This window comes from Argentina silus (genome assembly GCF_951799395.1).
Source record: "Argentina silus genome assembly, chromosome: X".
In the NCBI taxonomy this organism is placed as follows: domain Eukaryota; kingdom Metazoa; phylum Chordata; class Actinopteri; order Argentiniformes; family Argentinidae; genus Argentina; species Argentina silus.
In genome coordinates this window covers 26,229,951-26,254,950 of record NC_139653.1, presented here as the reverse complement: position 1 = coordinate 26,254,950, position 25,000 = coordinate 26,229,951, and the positions used below count along the sequence as shown (strand labels likewise).

At 41.2% G+C, this 25,000-nt stretch overlaps 1 protein-coding gene across 1 annotated transcript in view; it reads right to left on the bottom strand.

Annotated features, from left to right (window-relative positions):
- pde2a (phosphodiesterase 2A) overlaps positions 1 to 25,000 on the bottom strand; it is a gene marked incomplete at both ends in the record, with an annotated part of 142,989 nt that overhangs the window by 63,799 nt on the left and 54,190 nt on the right. The window contains one exon of the mRNA XM_083695164.1: positions 20,481 to 20,571. Within this exon, the coding sequence (XP_083551290.1) occupies positions 20,481 to 20,571 (91 nt within the window). The remainder of the gene's footprint in view (positions 1 to 20,480; positions 20,572 to 25,000) is intronic.

The window sequence follows — 25,000 nt, the reverse complement described above, 5'->3', positions numbered from 1 at the left end:
TAGACATTCTGTAACACAGAAAATAACTGAACATTTGAAAGAAGAAAAGTTGAATTGTATATCCTTATCTCTTTTTAAATAAATAAATAATTATTTTTAAAATGTTTTCATTCTAGTTCTGTTTTAACCTCATGTGCATGGAGTGTCTAGTATAGTTATATTATCCCATTACTGATAGATTCCATTATTGATATATTATATATCATGTTCATTTTTCAAACTTCTTAACATGTGTGAGCATAATGGAGATGTATAATCTATGTTTCTGGATAAAATTGGGACAGTAATATGTGTTTAATATAAAACGTAAAATATCAAACAAAAATATATATACAATATATAGAAATCTACATTTAACAACAATAACAAAGTTAAATAATGTATACTCATACATTTTCATCACACCTTAAGGATTAAGTAATCCTCAGTATGTAGATTCAGTAATAGAACAGAGTATACCCCACCAACATTAGACAAATATGCAGAAAACACTGAAGTTGTTGAAATATATTTGTAGAAGTCAATTAAATCAATGGTTAGAGTGTTGATTAACTGAAACACTAGATAATAGTCAGACCAATTTAAAGCGAAGCGCAGATGTGTGGTCTTCCCAAAATGTAGCCATGAGGGGTACATGAACACTAAATTAACTCTCAACTACCTAATACCCTACTCATACAAACTAGCCCTACTGTACACGCACCTACATACACTAACCCACATACAATTACAATCACAGAGAGTTTACTCCATGGCCGACACTCCCACAAGTCAGTTCATTCTGTTTCCTGACGACGGACTGTTTCTATATGAGTGTGTGTGTGTGTGTGTGTGTGTGTGTGTGTGTGTGTGTGTGTGTGAGTCTGCATGTGTAGGGGTGTGTGATCCTCGACACGAAGCATTGAAAAAAAATATCATAATTAAAATGTTAACCATCTAGTCAAACACATAAACGCCTTAACTGAGGTTAGAGCTGCAGAAACAGACACACACAGTAGAGGAAAATGAGATGACCTCTCTCTCTCTCTCTCTCTCTCTCTCTCTCTCTCTCTCACTCTCTCCTAGATTCATAGGTAATTATTAAAACCGAAGTCATTTCCTGGAATTTCTATGGAATTGATGTCCAGTGTTGTTACTTGATGGACAAGGGTTACAATTTGTTTGCAATAACAAACATGCAACCAATTTACAGCACAGAGGGGCTGAGCATTTATATCATTATTCAATACTTGATTAGAAGAAATGCATGAAAAGTGACAGTTGCATAGAATGCACCATCATGGTACAGTATCATGCATTTACCAAACTTGCTCTACAGTATAGGCCTATGGCTCTGATAACAGAGGGAGAGAGATAAAAACTGCTGAAATACATCATCTGGTCAAAATATCTTTTGTGTGTGTCTGTGGTAAAGGGCAGGGCTATTTTTGTTAAAGGGGGCCAAAGGTTAATGAGGAGGTGGCATCGTGTCTCTTAATGTGAGAGAGGACTACTGTTGTGTGTGTGTCTGTGTGAGCATGTGTATGTTCAAGTGTACTAAGTGTGGTCACTGGATGTGTGTGTGTGTGTGTGTGTGTGTGTGTGTGTGTGTGTGTGTGTGTGTACTTTATATGTAATATGCATGATCTCTGATCATAGGGAGGTCCACAGATTTAATGGTGATAACTGTGAGTGTTAATGTCAGGATCATTACTGAAAAGACATATTTTGTGGGAACAACATACATGTACTGTATTTATATCTCACCAGCCAGCTAATACCCCTGATTACATACATCCTCTAATGTATGAATATACTGTAGTATGCCAACTATACAGTCTCTCCCTCTCCCTGCCAAACTGTTGAATGGACCCGAAAGAACATTTAAAAATAAAGAACAGGCAGAGATGGACAGATTAAAAAAAAAGATAGATGGAGAGACAAGAGGATAGATTCTGCAGATGAGAGAATCAATCTGTTAGCCAGAGGAGAGAAAGAACAAAGGATTCCCTTTGAATTAGAAAAGTGGAGAGAGGAGAAAGAGCAGTGTATGTGTGTGTGTGTGTGTGTGTGTGTGTGTGTGTGTGTGTGTGTGTGTGTGTGTGTGTGTGTGTGTGTGTGTGTGTGTGTGTGTGTGTGTGTGTAGAAAGAGGGAGATTATAAATCTGAGATTATAGGAGCTAAATGAAGGAGAGGAGGGAGGAGGATAATGGTTGTGTTACAGTAGGGAGAGGAGAGAGACAGAGAAGTGTAGTGGGGGTTAGTGGTTGTGATAGAGGAGAGGAGATGGTTTAGTGGTTGTGATTGATACTGGAGAGGAGAGAGACAGAGGAGAGGGGGATAGTGGATGTTACTGATAGAGGCTGTCAGGATAATTTCCTGAGGAGCAGCAGAAAAACAGCTGATAAACAGGTACTCCAACAAAACAAATAACTATTATACACACACATTTACACGCATGCACACACACACACACACACACACACACACACACACACACGCACTCACACACACACACACACACACACACACACACACACACACGCACACACGCACACGCACACGCACACACGCACACACACACATGCACACACATAAATACACACACACTCTCAGAGAAGATAGAATGTTACCTCCACTGCTCATAGTAACAGGCATTAATAAAACACATCCGGTCAGAGCGCAGGAGCACAGATGTGGTTAGAATAGATAAGATGTCATCTGATCTGATTTAATGTGATGTGCTTGTTTAGCATGCTGGCTAGCCCTCTGCTCAGGTGCAAGGAAGTTTAACTGCATCTGAGCCAGAAATCTGATTCTGACAAAATAGCAATAGTCCTATAGAACAGTTATACTATAATAAAACTGTGTAATACAATAACAATAATAATATTTCTGCTTGGCTTGCCTCGGCCATTGAGCTCACAATTACCTATAAATAATTTTTTTGTGTGTGTTTGTGTGTGTGTGTGTTTGTGTGTGTGTGTGTGTGTGTGTGTGTGTGTGCGCGTGATGTGTGTACACAAGCCAAAGGCACTCTGTACATGAGGTAGTATTTGTCTATTCAAGCCATATTCACCAGGATGTGATTTGTACTTCTATTGATGCAGGGCTGTCTGTAATTGGCTAATCAATGAAGGCTAAATACAGAATTACAAGGGTAAAATATAGAATTACTTTGGTGGAAAGAGATTATTGACTTCTTGTCCAACAGTGAAATGACAAGTGCTAGGGAGAGTGCGAGAAAGAAAGGGAGAGAGAGGGTCAACAATCTCCAATGAATTGCCTCTATGGTTTTGTGATCAAACGCCACAATCATTACATTGACATGTTTAGAGGTATGTCACTAGTTAGCATCATATGACACTGCATTGCATTGTGGTATATAGGAAGACCAGGCTGTAGGCATTATGTGTCCATCTCTCTGGCTAGATGTATGGTTTTCCTATCAATCTCTCTGAGACATTTAGATTGAGAGAATATTTAGTCATATTCTATTTCATTATATGTAAAATAAGATTGCTTTAATTATAACCTGAATGATGACTTCCCAAAATACACAAAGCACTTCCTGAGCTTTTCCTGAACTAATCATAACAGAAAAACAGGATTATAATATGTGTTTCAATTATAGATTGGCAGTGTCTGCACATGCTCAGAACTGTTAGCATGCCCAGAAGCATTGTCCATTTGGATAGTGAATCATCCTGTACAGTATATTGCCTTTATACAGTAGAGTAGAGATGTGTACAGTAAAAGCTTTAAAAAAAAAACTCACAGAGGGGACTCTGACCTCTGAATATAGAGGAAGTGTGTGTGTGTGTGTGTGTGTGTGTGTGTGTGTGTGTGCATGTCTGTGTCTGTGTCTGTGTGTGCATGCGTGCATGAAGGAGATAAAATATTGGTGTGAAAATGGGTCAATGACAAATGGACTAAGAGGGTGGAAACAGTAACACACACACACAAACACACACACACACACACACACACACACACACACACACACACACACACACACACACCTTTTCTGGTGTGTGACATTATCAAACATCTCTCTCCAGTTAAGTGGGAATATTGAAAGTCAATGTGTGGAAGAGAAACTCTACATAAAGACACACACATACACACCACTGGAGGGAATGACCCACTGCAAGCATTTGTGTGTGTGTGTGTGTGTGGGGGTGTGTGTGTTGATCCTAAAAAAACATTAACACCTCCCTCCCAACGGTCTCTCTCCTCCTATAACTCTCCTCCTCTATCTATTCAAATGTGCATGACACACTAAGGCATCTGTTGACAAACCATAACATCATTAGTAAAATAAATAGTAATAGGGGGGAGAAGTCGACATAGATGAAACAACCTCTTATCTGTACCACTGCTAATATATAAACTCTTACTCTTAACTGCTCTATGTTCAGATGATTCTTCAGTGCATTCTGTGTTCATGCTCACAGCAATTGTATCACACATAGACAGCCAGACTGTAAATTGAGACAATAAATCAGATGAACATGATTACAACAAACAACCAATCAAACAATTACACCAACATCCAATCAAATCAGTCCGCCAACACCTGAACTCAATCGGCACGTTAGAGTAAATTTGTTCACTTTTCTCCTTCAGCTGAGCCTGAGAAACAGCACACAAACGCGCGCGCACACACACACACACACACACACACACACACACACACACACACACACACACACACACAACACAAAAAAAAATCCTGCTCAGCAGAGTTCCTACAACAGCAACACTTGAGATAAAATTCAGCTACATTGAATAATACTGTCCATTTATCAAACGCACACACACGTATATAAAGACCCCCCCCCCCCACACACACACACACACACACACACACTTTGGTAATAAGACTCTGAAGGTGACCTTCTGTCTCCAGTCATTTATCTGAATTTGTGATTCATAGCAATGCGGCAACGCAATGTTATTCTCTTCTCTTATCTATATTTCAAAAACCTCTGTACTTATAGAAAACTAACTACAGATTATCTATATTACTGTAAAACATATTTTAAGACATTCTTTTAGGGTTAGAAAAAAAATACATTTCAAAAGACAGATCTGCACCCACCTGACTTTATGTAAAGGCACACAAATGAAGATCCCTACCCAGCCCGAAATTACTGTAAAACCCTTTAAAAAATCTGGCATTTATGGTAACATCTCGTAAACAAGTTGCCCCTTCGCTCAAGATAAAATCTCGACATGCTACCTATCTGAACCCACCCGATTTGCAGATGAATTTGGGCTGACCCATGCATTTCTTGGGGTAGCAGTGCATACACAGCACTGAGCAGGGTTAGAATTAGATTGTACTGGAACAGTGGAACAGAGGGAGAGAGGGAGAGTGACACAACAGAATATTAGAGATGACTAATAAAGCTATTTGTTCACAGCTCCAAAACTTTATCGCAGTAAGGAGGTAATGATTTTACTGAATAGAGAGTCAGAGGAAGGAAGGGAGAGAGGAATGTGGGAGAAGAAAAGAAAAATACAAATAGAAGTTTCTAGAAAACTAGAACAAAAATGTTTAACAGAGAGAAAGACAGGAAAAGAGTGTTGCAAAAGTTTAAAAGCTAAAACTTTAGCAACTTGGCCCTTTTCTCCAAAAACAACATTTTGCAGCTCTCTAAGTCATTAAGGCCAATCTTTTTAATGCTGCTCTCCACACACACACACACACACACACACACACACACACACACACACACACACACACACACACACACACACACACACACACACACACACACACACACACACTGGTTAGATCATACAATGCTTCACATTTTTACTAAAGAAAAAAAATATGATAAATTATTATAAATATGGTAAATGCATAGTTTTCACATCGGGCAATCGCATATGGCCCCCAAATAAAATTATTTTTTGGAGATTATTTTCTAGGTATGGGCCACACAATTTGGGGCGCTTATTACTTCAGCATGAGCCATTGGCGGGACTAGCAGCACACCAGCTGAAACTTGAATGACAAGGACAGATTTCAAAGTTAGGAATCTCAGCGTCAGTTTAGATTTGTATATACATTTAAGCTTTTTACATATTTGCATACATATATAAGGCAAGACTTGATTAACAAATAGAAAAACTACAGATTTCATTACAGAGTTCATATTTTGTAGCTCAACTAGCTGTGTTTCGTGCTGTTCAATGCAAGACAGACACACTGGCTGACTGAGGTATGACTGAGGTATTAAAGGGGCAATGTTGTATTTAAGGAATGACAGAAGTGCAAGTTATGTCATCATCAGACTACAATTGCCTTATACAGTACAGGTTTCAGGTCAAACATGTTTAAATAGTAGCATTTTCATTAAAGCTGCAGTCTGTCATTATCCCAGTTATTTCAAATAATGTATATTGTTTAGGCCTACCCCTGGATCTTGATAAATATGACTCATAAATACTGTGTCATAATGAGGTAACTACTGTCTCACCTTTCCATAACCAAAACACCAATCTTGCCTAGGGACCCTAAATTCTAATTGTATTTAATAATCAGACTGAAATTTAGCATAATATGTCTCTTACTTTTCATGTGTATAGATCTAAGCTGGATATCTGTACACTCAATACACTTTGATATTGTTTTTCACTTTTCTGATTAATAAAATTAATCAAGTTTGCATGGCCTAGGAGGGGGTTATTTTAGCCCAGCTGTTCCTGACAGAAGCAATCTGTAATGGTGAAGAGGAAGACCACAAACACATTTCTGGGACAGGTCCTCCAGATGGAGAATCCCATATAACCACTGGCACACATCTCTCTCTCACACACACAATCAACAATGTGTCATCATCAAATCATCAAAACAATGTATCACCCATCATATAGTATACAACTATTTAAAAAAACGACTACAACTACATTCCTTGTACAAAAACAACAAGCTCACTCGCAAACAAATAAAATCTGAAGTGAAAGCCAGAAGAGCTGCATTAGTGGCCTTTTAGAGAGAGAGACACTGAGGAAGAAGAATGACTGAACAGTTAGAGCAACGGTAGCGAGAACGTTTAACGGTGTGTGTGTGTGTGTGTGTGTGTGTGTGTGTGCCTGTGTGTGTGTGTGTTTAGGTGTACCTACCTCTTGCCCGAGTCGCTGCCTATGGCTGCCTTCCACTCCGCAAACTGCACGAATCATCACTGTTAAACGACAAGAGACGTGTGATGGGGACACCCGCGCTGGTAAACGACAGGAAGAGCGTGATGGGCCGGCGGTGACAGACGAGTGAGGATGATGAGGATGAAGACGGCGACGCTACGAGCGTTAAAATGCGCCTGTCATACAAGTGTCACTGAGCATTAAGACTAACACACATGCTCACAAATACCCACGCAGTACAAACATTCATACACATACACATATGTCACAGTACATATACCGCAGAGTACAGATAAAAAATGTGTACACAAATGCAGACACACACCATTGATTGACTTTGTTAAGTCAGAACTGACAGAACCAGCCGTTCTTTCGTCCCCCTCCTTTTCTCTCTCTCTTTGACATAAATCCCCACATCTGCTTCACTGGAGCTGACAGGAGATTAACCTGCTGCATTTTGCTGCCTCATAGGGTCATGCACACATGCACGCCCGCAAACACGCAGGCATGCATGCATGCACGCACAAACGCACACATGTATGCACGCACGCATGCACACACACACACACACACACACACACACACACACACACACACACACACACACACACACACTCACACTTACACTCACACAAACTAATAATGAAAAAAGATCAGGATGGTACTGTGATGATGGTAAATGCTGGATTGACTGATTCTAGTCATGCTGACAGCTCTTCAACCTTTTATTTTTACCAAATACACACAAAATATGCACACAGACATAAACACACAGGAGAAAAGTAGAGAGAGAAACTCCATAGGTTTCCTATCATTAAGCGGCAGGCAAATACAGTATCTAGGCATATATGGATGTAATAATGTGTGTACTGTATGAGTGTTTGTAAGAGCGTTTAACGGTGTGTGTGTGTGTGTGTGTGTGTGTGTGTGTGTGTGTGTGTGCATGTGTGTGTGCATGTGTGTGTGTGTACGCGTGTGTGTGTGTGTGTGCGTCAGTGCAAGTGGCCAACAAACATCTTTTCATCTTTTCATCTTGCTCCCAAATGACATGAAATACCTCTGCTGCATCACACACACACACACACACACACACACACACACACACACACACACACACACACACACACACACACACACACACACACACACACACACAAAAACACACACACACACACACTCCAAAGGAGCAATAGTCACAGCAGTGCTATCATAACTGGTCCATTCACAAAGAGGGGTTGGATACCTGCCTGCCTGGCTTCCTGCCAGCCACACACACACACACACACACACACACACACACACACACACACACACACACACACACACACACACACACACACACATCAGGTTCAATTATTTTGTATTTAAGTGCAGCAACAATGGAGCTTACAGAATAGAGTTTTTGGAGTTACAAAAAGCTTAAAGTGGTGACGAAAAGCGAAAAGCGACGCGTCAAAGTCTCCTTCCTGTTGCTTGCAATGTGATGCAATAATCATACACGAAAAGTGGAATGTTAAATTGTCAACCAACTGATAACACACTAATTACAGCAGAGCTATAGACATCATCAAAGAGGGATATGAGGAGCATTCATGAAATATATATACTTTTCATGCCTTAAATGATAAGGTGGATAGAGCAGTTCAAGATTAGTTGCTAGCCCCTTTAACTGGCTGTCTTTAGCTAAAGTCAAGCTGACAAACTCATTACCTGAACTGTGAACACAGCAAGTTAGCTAGCTAGCTAGATATGTGATTTGCTTAATGTCACACAAAAAGTCTTTATTAGAGCCATGGAAGTGTCTGTGGTGCCGCGAGTAAAATTGGAGTGGATTTCTCTAGATCAGTGTTCCGTAATACTCTGACTTGAGACATGCATTTGGCATGGTTAGAAAGCTGAAAATCTCAGCTTTTCAATCAGAACTCAAAATATGTTTAGGGGTACAAGCGACTGAAAATGATAGAGTAAGTCACAAATGTAAGCAACGTAACGGTAGACTCAGGAAGTCGCAGCAACTTTTACCAAAGATATTGGAGTAAGTAAAGATGTGAACAATGGTAGGCACTTGTTAGACATTGGTGCATGCGCACTGTCGTGACCTGCGTGCCGGAGTTAATCATCTCCTCTCGTTCAATCAATCAATATCACTTTTTCACACATTTTATTTGAGGTATTTCACCGTAGAAAAACACCCAGCAAGGGAAATGTGTTGTTAAACAGTAGCTCATATATGAATCTCCACTTGCCCCATTTGTGATCTGATGAAGTTTATATTTTAATGTAATTTTAATTCATATTTTTTACTATGGCATTGTCACAAAATGGGAAAGCAGACAGTATTTTACTGTTGGCTATAACCTTTCATTCTGTTGTTTTATTTGACAGTATTATTTAAAAGCAGTCCAAGTATTTGAGGGTTAGTTTGGGATTAACAGGACAGTGAGAGTGAGCCAATCGGACACGCATGCTATTGTAAATTCTACTGTACCCGTGACTGTATCCGTGGGCGTACCAATGACGGTCAAAAATCGTTAGATCTGATTTCTTTAACTTAATGTTATTCTACCTTTAGGCCTAGCCATTTTAACAATCATATTGTCGTTTTATTATTATTCAGTGGATTAAATGAGAACATTTCCTCCTGTCCCGTCCATCATGTGTCTCCTAGGCTGTTGCATGTAGGATTACAAATTTTATTTTCTTATTTTACATATACATATTTTACATATACATATTTTACATTTATATTTGAAAGCAGCCCAAGGACAGTATTATATGAAAGCAATCTAAGCATCGTTATTCGAACGGGATACGTTTTACAAGGGGAGGCAGTAGTAATCATGGTTCAAAGGCTACCTGTCAGATAGAACTCAGTGTGTCCAGTTTGATGCCAAGATATGATAACTATCCAGAAGGGGGTGCCACAGGGCTCTGTTCTTGGGCCACTTTTGTTTACTATCTACCGTATATTAATAATGTTGGTAGGAATGTGTCAAATTTTCATTTTCATTTTATGCTGATGACACAGTTATTTATTGTTGTGCAGCAACACTGAATCATGTATTTGAAGAACTGCAGTCTGCCTTTACTATTGTTCCACACTGTCAGCTGAAGTTGCTTTTAAATGCTGAAAAGACAACGTTGATGGTTTTCTCGAAATCTAAAACAAAACCAGAGTCTCTTCCAGGTATTGTCACTAAGCAGGACAAGCAAATAGAAAGAGTAGCAACTTACAAGTACTTGGGTTTCTTGATAGATTAGTGTCTCACTTTAAACCTCTCTAAAGCCCTCACTCATCACTGTACCCTCTATATGAGAGTGGGCTGGCCTTCCTTAGCTCTTCAGTGATTAATTCATTGGTATGTTTTTATTTATAAGGCCAGACTGAGACAGTCCCATTTTACTTGTGTAAATATATTGTCCAGCAGTCAAATGACGACTGTGGCCTGCACTGTCATGACTGTGTTCTGTTGACTATGCCTAAGACCCATACATAGCTAAGGAAAAAAGCTTTCTAGTTCTCTGCGCCTTCCACTTGGAATTAACTTCAAAAGGTCCTGAAATGACAGGAGCTCGTCCCTTTAAATTAGTTTAATGCTAGACTATACATGTTTTGACCCCTAGTTGCACCTCTTTTCCCAATCCTTCTTACTGCTCAATGTGTATATTTAAATATATGTTTTAAACTGTAGTGCTTGTGTTTTATGATCTAAATGATGTTTAAACTTTGTGTGCTGCTGTTTTGGCCAGGTCTCTCTTGTAAAAGAGATTGGTAATCTCCTGGTAAAATAAAGGTAAAATAAAAAATGAAAAAATATGAATAAGTAAAATACATGCTTGACTCTACATAAAGTTCAGTTATGATTAAAGTGTTTTGGGTGCCGTATAGCCCAGGGTTCATCCAATAACTAAATAATACGGCCAGCACTCTCAAATAGAAAAATATAGTAGAGTTTTACACACTCAAGCCAGAACCATAGGATATACTGTCATTTCTAAAGCCACAGCTGATATAAATCGGCTGATTGGCTAATTAGGCCTGTTTGTAAACAACACAGTGTATTTGCAAAACAAAATAATAATATGATAGCTCATTGTGTAAACATATATTTTATATTTTAGAAACAACTCAAAACAAGTTATTTGTTGAGCCCCTTGGGGGCTTCTGTTCCCAAATGAAAAATCCAGAAAGTCTTAAAATGTCTTGCCACAGGTGCTTTTATGCAATTATTTTTACAGTATTTTTTATGTCATCATTATTGTGCTCTTATGCTTGTCTTTAATTCCTTGTCTTTAATTCTCTCATTGTCTTTCCTATGTAGCACAGCCCACAAGGTTGGAACAATTCAAGGCTTATATTGACAATAGAATGCCGACTATTAAATTTATTTTGGTTCATGATCAAGTAGATTTAATTCCTGGATGTTCTGGTCACTAAAGCAAGGGGCATAGAGACAACCATTTAGAGAAAAAACAATTTTCTACATTTTAGCAGCTATCATCACCCCGCTTTGAGACGCAATCTCCCTTATAACCAGCTCTGGTGCATAACAATATGCAAAGAGAACCCTTTGATTATGTTGACTTTTACCTATTCTCCTTTACTAAAGACATTAGGGCTGTAGCCAAAATGTTGCATATTTGAGAGAACTGTAATCAATACCAATGACATCACAAATAAAATAAAATGGTTGTGTTGAGCCCAAGTTGCTATTTACTTAATACATTGATACTTGTGTTCTCTATGAAAACTGTAGCGTAACATAGCAACATAGGTAAAATATATTAACCTATTATATTATATTAAGTTCACGGCCTAATAGACCTCTAACCTCATTAGACAGACCACAGAACCATAACGGCAATGATTATGCCACGGGTTTAGCTGAAAAGTCGGCACTTAGTGTATAGGGGGCATTCTCTCACAGAACAGAAGTCATTGTAAAAAAAATTCTAGTTTTAAGTTTTAAGAACTTACTGAAGATACTGTCCATTATGGAACAGATAAAAAGATTTAGCAGGCTCAATGTTGGAGGAGGGGGATGGGTCTGTAATTTAGACAGACAGAATAATCTTTCTTTTCAAAGGGAGCGTTTCATGGGTCTGTAATGGGCAGCAAATTACAATATAGGGCATGGGGGAAGGTGAGCGAATTTGTGGGCTGATGTCACAGCCATCTTCTGCTGTCCTATATAACCTACTGTAGGCCACTTTTCTATCCAGTCTCTTTATTCTGTAACCCATACGTTACATTATCAAATCCAACTCCCACTTATTCATGTCAAACGCTCAAACATTTCCTTTGCTTCTCTCTCATTTCCCCAGCTGTCGCGTATTGGTTTCTGCCTGGGTGTACGGTATGGTAACATGATTTAAATGTGAACTTTCATGAATTAGTCAAAAATGCAATGACGAGAATAAAAAAAACCCCAGCTCTGATCACGAGAGTGTTGCATATATTTGTCAGTATATCAATCTGATGTAATCACCCTTGCATTTTGGCTAGTTGTCCAGGGACGTAGGAAGTATATTTCGCAAGGGGGTGCTGCCTAAAATGTTGCATATCTCCTGTTAAACAAGCAATTCTGATGATAGAGAATAACGTAGTGGTTAGTGCAAGAGAAAAGCATGAAATGATCGGGTCTCAGGTCAGTGACACAAGGCCTACAACTGATTTACCCGAGTACACCTGTCTGGATCTGATAAACAGCTCTGATCATGAGAGCATTGTATATATTTGTCAGATCAATCAACTCATCCAAACCTACACTTCAATGTAGCAGGTGCCTATGTCACGCGCACCATCATATAAAGTGATCGCATATAGTGAGACAAAGCAACGTAATGCGAGACAGAGTAAGGTGGACACCTTGTATTTTGGCAGTTTGTCCTGATTCTGAAAATGACAGAAGATGACGCTATCGTAAAATGTCCATTCCAGTTGACTATATGGAAGAAAAAAAACAGTCCTCTGCTGTGAAAGTAGCATTGCTCCTAACAAATCCTTTGATAGCATCCCAGAGGATTTTTGGGTCATCCACAAAATTTTATTAAATTCTAAGCATTCCGTGAATTTTTCTTCAAATTGTAGCCTGAATGTCTCCTTAGAAATGTTGTGCTAAAGCGCTATCTAGCGCGAGAGGGCGCATTATCAGTTAGAAATATTTGAAAAAACATTCCTGGTTGCATATATGAAATCAAACCTAGAGAAGGATTTATGCCTTGCAGAAAGACAAGAATAATCTCTACCAGTTGGGTTTATGGTATGCCAGACATCTATTACACCGGTATCATTGGCCCACTAATGCAATGCAGTCTCTGGTCCCTGCCCGCACCAAACCTATCTCCAAAACCGTCAGAACAGCTGTAAACCTCAACACCATGCCTACCCATACATCCCACCCCAGTAGACAGACAACATAGGTCCACTACTCCCATCCTCTATATATAGATATAACAGTTCAGTGACGATAGATGAAAATGGGCAACTGTAATTCCCCCCCTCCAAAAATCCCCCTTGATAAAGAACCCCAATAATTGTATATATAAGTACTCACTAACCTCCAAGAACATAAAAAGATTCAAAGCATATAAAAATATAAATAAATAATGTTCATAGTGTACTACATGTAACAATGTAGAGTATCTAGCAATCTATTTATAATAGAACTGTGGAAAAAAGAATACCCAATTAGAATAGTTTGATGTTTGGTCGATGAAAACAAAAACAACAACAAAATAAAGAATGCATTTAAAAAATAAAATGAAAACACAGCAAATAAAGATGCATACTCCTCACGCCAGGAGCAGATTCATAAAAGTGTCTGCTGTTGCAAGGTTTGAATACCAATCGTTTTCATACTCACATATCTCTGCATGAGCCTAATTACTTTGTTTCTCTTAGGTGTCTAAGTAGGAAATAGTAGGAAATAAAAACCACACGTTCCAAGAAAGTCTAATTCATAGAGAGCCAGTCTTCTAGTTCAGGCAAGTCCTGCTCCGTGTGCGCGTCTCCTTCTTGGTCTGAAACAACTGGTGTTGTTGGCTTATGGCTCTGGTCGGGATCAGTGGTCAGAAGATGCTCCGCTGTCCGCAGAGTTGAGAAAGTCAACAGCATCCTCTGGTGAGGAGAACTCACACCTGGAGGACATATGGATGACTCGAAGTGTGGCCGGGTACAGGAGGAAAGCTTGTACATTTGGCGTGTGGAGCTCAGGGCTGGTGAGAAGCACATGCAACGTCTTTCCTTGCTGCCTGGAGAATCGCCTGTCTGTCTGTGTGTCCAGTAGATTGAAAATCAGAGTGAGGGACAAGTCTCTATCCTTGTTAGCATTACCATTGTTGATTCTGTGAGCCCTCATAATGTCAAATTGTTTATCTGCCAGTGAGGGGAACCATACTGGTATTGACTTCGCCAGGAACTGAATGGCTGAACGCCTTCCAGACATTCTTCCAGGTCAACACAAATATTACATCGCCTCCCCCTGTCCTCCGTGTCAGCTAGCTTAGCTTCTAATGCCTGCAGCTTGTCATCGTGGCTAGCTACTGTGGTGGTGTTGGTTTTAGCATGCAGGCCTGTCACTTCTTTCTGTATAGACTTAATACTAGTTGGAAGAGTTTTTATGACAGTGAGTAGGTCCCTTGTCCCTTTACTTCAAGACGTTTTAGCTGATGCCTGAAGTATTTCCGTTGCTTTTCCATGCATGTGTCAGCCACTGCTTGCAGATCATCTCAAGAATAGCCCTTCTCCTGTTTCTCCTTTTCTGTCTTTGTGGTGCTAGATATGTTTCGCGGTCGAGAGTGTCACCATCAAATGCAGCAGTGTTTAGTAATTTATTGAAAGAGTAAATGTCAAAAAGTTGGAGGAATCCTTCTCACTCCAGCTGCCTCCCCCGCTGGCCACCAGTGGCCGCCAGAGACTCTGTTTGTTATTTTCCTTATCCACCTCTTTTAGTTGATTGACCCCACCTGTGCTTTATTACACATCCAGCTTATAAGCCTGGTTTTTGCTTTACCTGTTGTTCAGTCATGAACAAGTGTTCTATGGATGTACCTGTGTTTTCCTGCGACATTCTAAAGTAAAGTTACGTCTGATTTTGGCAACTCTGAGACCTGTCTCCTATCTGCACTTGGGTCCACCTTAAACCATCTGTTACAGCACGACTGAACCAAACAATGGACCCAGCAGAGATAGATCAATAGTTATAGGATGGAGGCCCACCTGTCATGCCACCTGCCTCTTCTCTAGAACCTCAGCCCCTCCAGTCTCCAGGCCATCCCGAGTTGTCCCCTGAATATGCTGACCTTAGTAAGGTTTTCAGTAAGAAGAGGGCCACTTCTCTTCCCCGCCATCGACCTTATGACTGTGCCATTGACCTGGTTCCTGCCCCCCTAGGGTAGGATCTTCTCTCTCTCTGCTCTCAAGATGTTGGGTATGGAGGAGTACATCTGAGACTCTCTCGCTACTGGGTTCATTCGTCCCTCTACCTCTCTGGCTGGTGTTGGCTTCTTCTTTGTGGCCTCAACAAAGTGACCATTAAGAACCGCTACCCCCTCCCACTTATGTCCAGTGCCTTCAGTCTTCACCAAATTAGACCTCCATGGTCCCTGTCCGTGAGGGAGGCGAGTGGAAAACAGCTTTCAACACACCCACCGCACCGGTCACTTGGTCATACATTTTGGATTGGCTAACACCCCAGCGGTTTTTCAAGCTCTCATCAACGACGCCCTCAGAGACATGCTCAATCGATTTGTCTTTGTCTACCTGGATGATATCCTCATCTTCTCCAAGACATTCCACAAACACATGCAACATGTTAGGGTTATCCTCCTGGATGACAAATAGGTGGTTAACACAGTCAACACAGTGTCCTTCCTTGGGTTCATCATCTCCAGGGGCAACATCCAGATGGATCCCAGCAAGACCCGATCCATTAGTGACTGGTCCACATCCTCCTTGACTAAACAGCTGCAGTGTTTCCTAGGCTTTGCCAACTTTCACTGACGATTCATCCGGAACTTTGGCTTGGTTTCCATACCTCTCACCGTGCTCACTAAAGGCACATCCACCTGGTTCAGTTGGTCCTCCGAGGCAGAGAGGGCCTTCAACGATCTCAAGCAGGATTTCCTACTTGTCCTACTTGTCCAGGATCCTGCACTTTCCTTCTTCGTCAAGGTGGACCTGTCTGATGTGGGAGTTGGAGGTATCCCGTCCCAGCGCTCCAGTGACAACAAGCTGCATCCCTATCCCTTTTTCTCTCACTGCTTGAGGCCTTGCAGAATGTAATTATGACATTGTAAAATAAGGAACTGTTGGCTGTTAAACTGGCTCTGGAGGAGTGGAGGCACTGGTTGGAGGGCTCTCAACACCCTTTTATAGTATGGACGGATCACAAAAATCTGGCAGGATTCCAAACGTCTCAACTCCCGTCAAGCTTGGTGAGCTCTCCTCTTCAACCACTTCAACATCATCCTCTCCTATCGTCCAGGGTCTAAAAATCAGAAGCCTGATGCCCTATCCAGGAATTTTGATGCTCCAGGACTGGAGGAATCTCCCGACCCCATTCTCCCGGATTGTGGCACTGGTTCGCTGGGGAATTGAGACAGTTGTTACCAGAGCTCAACTGAGGGAGGAGGATCCAGGCCGCGGCCCACCAGGACGCCTCTTTGTCCCCACTACAGTTCACTCCAAAGTCTTGCATTGGGGGCAGTCGTATCGCATGACAGGTCATCCGGGTACATCTAGGACTCTTGAGTTCGTCCGAAGACAGTTTTGGTGGCCCACCAGGGCGAGGGATGTGCGCTCCTTCATTGCTGCCCGCCCCATCTGTGTAGAGTAAAAGAACCCCCAGTCATGCCCTCAGGGTCTACTCCATCCATTCCCATTTCTGAAGGGCCTTCTGTACCCTCATCAGGGCAACGGTCAATCTCTCTTCCAGATACCACCCACAGTCCAATGGCTAGATGAAGAGGGTTAACCAAGACCTGGAGACAACCCTAAGGTGCTTGTTTTCCTCCAACCCAGCAGCCTGGAGCAATCATCTCATCTGGGCTGAGTATGCACATAACACCCTAACCTGCTCCTCCACAGGCATGTCTCCGTTCGAGTGCCTGCTCGGGTACCAGCCTCCACTCTTCCCAGAGCAGGAGCCAGAGGTGTCGGCGTCGGCCGCAGAGAGGTTCGTCACACACTTCCATAGGACTTGGAGGAAAGCCCGGTTTGCCCTGTTGAAGGCCTCCCGATGGCAGCAGATCCAGGCCAACAGACAGCGCAGGCCCACGCCACCACTCCGTCCAGGGCAGAGAGTCTGCCTGTCCACCCAGGATCTTCCCCTGTAGGTGGAGTCTGGCAAGCTCTCCCCCCGCTTCATCGGTCCCTTCAAGGTACTGAGGAGGGTCAACCCAGTGGCCTTCCACCTCCAGCTGTCCTGGAACATGCGGATTAACCCCACCGTCCATGTCTCCCGGCTCCGGACAGTGGCCGTGAGCCCCATGGTAACTGCCACAAGGCCACCACCGCCCATCGCATCAACGGGGGTCAGCCCGCCTACATGGTCCACCACCCTCTGGACTCCAGCCGACTCCATCGGAGTCTACAGTACCTGGTGGATTGAGAGGGTTATGGGCCCGAGGAACGGTCCTGGATTCCAGCCCGGGATGTCCTGGATCTGGCACTGGTCTTGGAGTTTCATCGCCTACACCCTGGGGCCCCCAGTGAACGTCAAGTGCCGTTCCTTTAGGGGGGGGGGGGGTCCTGTGAGGAATCCTCCTCACTCCTGCTGCTTCCCATGCTGACCACCAGTGGCCGCCAGAGACTCTGTTTTTATTTTCCTTATCCACCTCTTTTAGTTGATTGACCCCATCTGTGCTTTATTACCCATCCAGCTTATAAGCCTGGTTTTTGTTTTACCTGTTGTTCAGTCGTGAACTAATGTTCTATGGATGTACCTGTGTTTCACTGCAACATTCTAAAGTAAAGCTAAGTTTGATTTTGGCAACTCTGAGTCCTGTCTCCTCTCTGCACCCACCTGGGTCCACCTTAAACCGTCTGCTACAAAAAGGAGCCGAACTAACAATAGTTACAGTCACATGACCTCCAGATAAACTTCTAAAAAATCTTCATCTCTATAATTCACAAGCTGACGTTACACAAGTCTGGTCATTTTGAAGTTGATTTGAATAATAATATAATAATAATAATAATAATAATAATAATAATAATAATAATAATAATAATAATAATAGGTTAAGCGGTTTAGCCTGTGCATGAGGCGGTATAGGCATGAATAGGATTTCATGCAAATTCGAGTAAATCTGAAAAAGTGTAAATAGCATCAAAAATAGAGAGACAGATGGGGATAGGGGAAGGGATAGATGACATAGGGGAGGGGTAGCTAGATCAATACAATTAAATGGTTAATACAATTACATGTGGTACTGTATGGATTATACTGAAAAAAGCAGTAGTGACTGGTAAAAAATGGTCAGAGGGTAGGATAGCCAGCTAGATGAGAGAAGGTTTGAAGATAGATAGATCTTCTAGGTTAATACGTAGCCTATAGGTTATACTGGGTGAAGCAGTAGTGACTTAGGTTACTGGTTAGGGTTATAGGATAACAGGATGATGGAATGAAAGTGATATTCTTATTATGGTGGATAGATGAATGGTTGGTTGGTTGGTTGGATGGATGGATGAATTGATTGATGAAAGAGAGATATAGATAGATTGCTAAATATATAGACAAATATAAAAGTGAGATAGTCTTATCTATCTCACTTAGGTTTGTTGGAATAATGAATGGATGGTTGGATGGATGGATGGATGTTTGGTTGGTTGGACGGATGAATTAATAGATAGATTAGATTAAGTGATAGATAGATAGATAGATAGATAGATAGATAGATAGATAGATAGATAGATAGATAGATAGATAGATAGATAGATAGATAGGTGGATGGATGGATGGATGGATGGATGGATGGATGGATGGATGGATGGATGGATGGATGGATGGATGGATAGATAGATGTTTTTATTTAAGAGTTCTGAAAGTTCCTTGGTAGTTAGTGTAACAATGTGTTGGCCTAAATCAACATTCCACCATGTTAACCAGATGAGAGGTTTTGGAGTTACAAAAAGCTTCAGTTTATAGACCATAGATCTCCATGTTAAAAAGTACACTTTCAAGTTTGTATAGTTTAAAAAAGTAGCAATGTGTGGTAGACCTCTCTACATGTTGTAAAGTTGGATTGGTGTGAATAGCTTAAAAGTTGTAGGAGGAGTAACAATTTCAGAAGAAAAGAAATAATAAGTATGTTGAAGAACAATTGTTGGACTTGCTGAAGCAAGCCTACTAATAAGTAATAGAAATAACAATAGTTGGAATTGCTGAAGCATCCCACTAATTATATTTACAAACAATATTTAATATTTATTATTTATATATTTACAAACAATGGTAAAAAAAACAAAAAACATTGGGGTTCTGATAGGGTTCAATTAAGATATTAAGGCATTTTTAAGCTATATTCTTTAATAATAAATGTTTATATATCATTAATTTAAACATTAAAAACATCCCAATCCCAATCCCAATCCCTTTAAATATTCTAATGCATTATAAATACTTTGTTATACATTTCAGATACAGTAAACACACTCATCCATGCACGCACACACGCATGCATGCACACACACACTTCCCCTGAAAATCAGAGGGCATCAACCCCGAGTGGTGCCGGAATGCTGCATTCCACTAGCTGCCTGTTACACAGACACACACACACACACACACACACACACACACACACACACACACACACACACACACACACACACACACACACATTTAAAACCACACACATACACACACACACACACACACACACACACACACATTTAAAACCACACACATACACACACACACACACACACTCTCTCCCTCTATGGTGTGTCGTCACTCTCTTATTTACTCTCTTATTTAGTCTCTCATGTTAATCTGTTTCATGTTCTTTCTATCTGTCTCTACTCTGAACACACACTAAGACTGCCCCTAGGTAAACAGTAAATACTGTGCACATTTCACAGAAAGAGACAGAGAGAGTGAGGGATGAACAAAGATGGGAGGACAAAGACAAAGTGAAGGCAGGGAGAGTTTAAACTCACCTCAAAGAGAGAGAAGTTCATCACAAGCATCGACAGGGAAGGGAGAGATACAGGAGAGGTAGAGAGATAGGGGAGGAAAAGGAAGAGTGTGAAGACAAAGTGAGAGGACACGGAAGAGAGGGATAGTGAGAGATGAAAAAGAGAGAGGGAGAGAGAGAGAAACAGAAGCCGTGTGTCCTACCTGTAGCTGATCAGTCAGGGCTGTGGTTGTGGCTGTGATTAAGGCTGGGGCTGCAGTCTCCTCTGGTCGTAGGAACACTTGCTGACCGCGTCTGAAAAGAGCAATCAGAACCATCAACATCTGCTGCAGAACTACAACCATACTAGGCACAGTGTGTGTGTGTGTGTGTGTGTGTGTGTGTGTGTGTGTGTGTGTGCATGCATGTGTGTGTGTGTATGTGTGTGTCCTGTTCCGTTTATCTAAACTCTCAGCTGACTGGAGAGAGAGCTGTGACACAGACACAGACACAGACACACAGACACACAGACACACACACACACACACACACACACACACACACACACACACACACACACACACACACACACACACACACACACTGCGCTAATCCCTGTCCCTACCTGTCTGCTCATGAATGTGAGGTGAGTGTTGGAATTACGTGTGTGTGTGTGTGTGTGTGTATGTGTGTGTGTGTGTGTGTGTGTGTGTCTGTGTGTGTGTTAGAATGTCAGTGAGAGAGCAGAGTGTGTAAGTAGGTGTCCTTGTGATTGTGTGTTTCTGTGTGTGAGAAATGCTTACAGGTCCTTCCCTCTCTTCCTCTCGAACGCAGTCATGTCATCTCCACCTGCTGTATGCAGAGCATTGTAGTCTCACACACACACACACAGACACACACACACATACATACTCACACACACAGACACACACGCTAACACACCGACCAGCAACGCAGAGAACTAGAGACAAAACACACACTCTCCTCTCCCACTCTCCTGCGCTCTCTACCTCTCGTCTCAGTCCCTACTCTCTTCCCACCATCTCCCTCTCTCTCTCTCTCTCTCTCTCTCTCTCTCTCACTCTGGCTCCTGCGTTCAGCCTTGTTCCTCTGGGTCCTAGAGCCTTTCCCCTCCCATCCCTGCTCCCTCCCATTATTACAGCCCAGTGGGATAATACACACAAGCACGCACACACAAACTCACACTTACACACACCAAAATACATACATAAACATTCCCAGTGGTGCAGGGATGATGCAGTTTTATGAACTCAAGGGTACTTAATGGTTATTTCTGTGTTCTGAAATAGAGGTGGATTCCAACCCAACGGAACCCAGTGAAACCCACCTCTAATAACAATAACACTGTCAATAAATTACGTATTTGCTTTAACAGCTACATGCCATAAGCTAATGTTAACAGTTTCTCTGAGGTAATCCTATAGTACAAGTCATCAAGCTCCCTTTAGACAGAATTGGTTGAATGGACCTGTTTGTCTGATTTGACATGTTGAATCTTGGGGACAGCAACAGCCGTCAGCAGACATTCTAAAAGTAGGCAATTAAGACATTCTAAAGCAAGGGAGTTAAGAACAAATTTACCCCTAACACTGTCTCTCTTCATCCATTGGTGACTGTGATCTGGACTGGCCTCTAACCACACACACACACACACACACACACTCGCTACACAGCCTCAAAATGGAGTATTGATCCACAGTTGCTGATGAAAAAGGAGCATTTACTACCAGTCAAATCTAATTAACACACACACACACACACAGACAACAGACAACAGACACAGACAGACAGACAGACAGACAGACAGCCACACACACACACGCACGCGCATGCGTGCATCATAAAGAAACAAAGTGATTGAAGACTTCAAATTGTGAGGTGCACTTAGGGGAATAGGGCCAATTTGCATAATGGTAAGTCTATATTAGCTGACAGTGATGTACACTACTGGGTGGCATATACTAGCACAGCTACAGTATGAACATATATTTCACTAGTGCTCTATTATAGGAAGGTTCTGTTCTATGACAATCTCACAGAAGAGAGCACAAAAGAAATGCTCAAATTGAAAGGCTCTAGCAATGGTCCACCACTGCCATTCATACAATACAGCAATTACACACATGGTTGTGCGAAAAAAACATTGATTCATTTGGTCAAGATTTAGAAATAAACACACCCACACGCACATGCACGCGCGCATACACACACACACACACACACACACATACACACACACACACAAACACACAGGTAGTTCCATGTCAAAGGACTCATGAGGACCAAAACGTGAAATTCATCAGAGTATATCAAATTGGGTGTCAAGAGAGTATATTTTGGGAAATTAAGTCAGAAATAAATTTCTTAACCATCTTCATAAGAATAGGGACAAGCAAAGGCTTTGACTTCTGGTCAAACATATGGAAAAGCGTTTAACAAAACATCTACCAGAAAAAGTATTTAAAGGTGTTTAGAAAAACATCAAACTACATTAATATATAATATATATAAGTATAGACCTCCGGTAAACTAATATCAGAACTTATATTTTGTTTTAGAAGATGGTTTGGCTTCTGTATGTTTAAGAATCATTGCCCAGGCTCTGGGTCATTCTATTAACAAAAACCTGCATATGTGTAAGATATTTTCAAATTTCTCTGCCTCATGAGGAGTGAGAATAATGAAAGTTAACAAAAGTAAGAAGTATAGGTAGACCTATCAAATACTTGTATTTGATATATATCGGTAAATCCACTTCATTGCTCAACAACCAAAAGACATATTTTCAAACTCAAGGTATCATATGATAGCTAAAACCCCACTCTTTCTGCAGACATATTTGAATCTTAATTTAGAATATTTAACAGAGATTAGAGGATCCCTGGTTATCGAACTTTGAACCTGCACAGTTCATAAAGTATTTTTATTTTATTTAATTTTTCACTGGGAATTGTTAGGAGTAGTCCTTGTGCATAGACTTTTAGTTTGTTAAACTTTACTATCATTGTTTGGCATATGTGTTTTGGCAAGGAGTCCCGTTTCTACTGGAGGAGAACAAATTAAAGAAAGATAGAAGGAGAGAGAGAGAGTGTGTGTGTGTGTGTGTGTGTGTGTGTGTGTGTGTGTGTGTGTGTGTGTGTGTGTGTGTGTGTGTGTGTGTGTGTGTGTGTGTGTGTGTAGGCGCACATGAACTAAAGCTGAAACACACACACACCCTCATTTGGTTTTCTGTTTTTGCACAACATGAACTGTAAAACAACAGGAAAGAAAAAAACTGACACACCCTACTGAGTACAATAACACACACACACACACACACACACACACACACACACACACACACACACACACACACACACACACAAATTCATAAAAATACACCAAGACTCAGATACTTATACGAATCAATGTAAAACACTAAAGCACATAAACGCACACAAAAAAGCAACAAATATACAAACTCTAAAGGCTGTTATATGGTCTGTGTGCGTCATTTGCGCAGCATTTTCATCACTAAAGGGGCATCTCTCTTGGGATCACAGGGGAACAGACGTGGCACCCAGTTGCAGTGAAACATTTTAACTTGCACGAGTGAACACAGCAATACCTCATACAACCCGTGGGTGGCAAACTAAATGCTTTCGGCAAATATTAGTGCAGGCTTCTATCAAAAGTTCAGCTGGCTGGCTTAACCACAACATGCTTATGGTAGATCAATGCAAGCTTTGCTGGAAAGCTGACCACTGACTGACCTACTGTATAAATATTCAATTACAGTACCACCATATCTAATCATTGACACATGAGGCTAAATCAGATGGAATTTGTTGCACTGGATCTGTGGGGTAAACTGATATGATATGCTATATGTTCACAAAAATGTAGCAAATGTCTGCTCAGAGAGTACAACAATAGAGCCAAATCTCGACTCCCAGAGGTGAGATGACTACTTGGTGGGCTAGCAACAATGTTTCTTTCCATCATATCATGTCGGCATGTACGGTAGATAGGTACTGAGAAACTTTACCTTAATGTTTATTTGTGGGCTTGCTTCAGCAAGCACAACTATAGTAATCCAGCATACTTTTTATTATTATTATTTACCATCTTCCATCACCTCTACAGCCTAAACCGCTTAAGCTACAGTAGATCACTTTTATAACATTTGTATATGCCACCCAATATGACAGAAATATGTTTGATTAAGTAGGGTTTTTAGGGGTCTAGAGAAACTGCCTTCATTCAGACAGGCAGATATTACCCATATGGCCATTATAATGAATGGAAAGAAGGTCAACAAGCTCCTGTCCCTCTTTACCAAATAGGCTGCTTTCACAATTGTATTGCACCCTGTTGTAGACCTAAACATGGAAGACTTCAAAATGTGAGAAGGTAAGGGATTATGAACACAAGAACGCAAGTTGTTGCTAAAAATAGCTCCACCCACATAACGTGCAGTTTCAGGTATGCAGAGACCATGGAGCAGCCTTCACGCATACACGTACAAAGCAACACAAACACAGTATATAACCTCATATATCTAAAGGCACACAAGTACTGTCCCCATCCACTTGACTTAAGACTGTAGCCATGAAGACCAAACCACAGAACTTCACAGCCTCAGGCTTGTATAACATATCATAGTCCTAACTACAATAGACAAAAGGATAGGGTAGACAGGGGACGAATGAAGACAGGAGAGGGGAGAGGAGAGGAAAGGAGA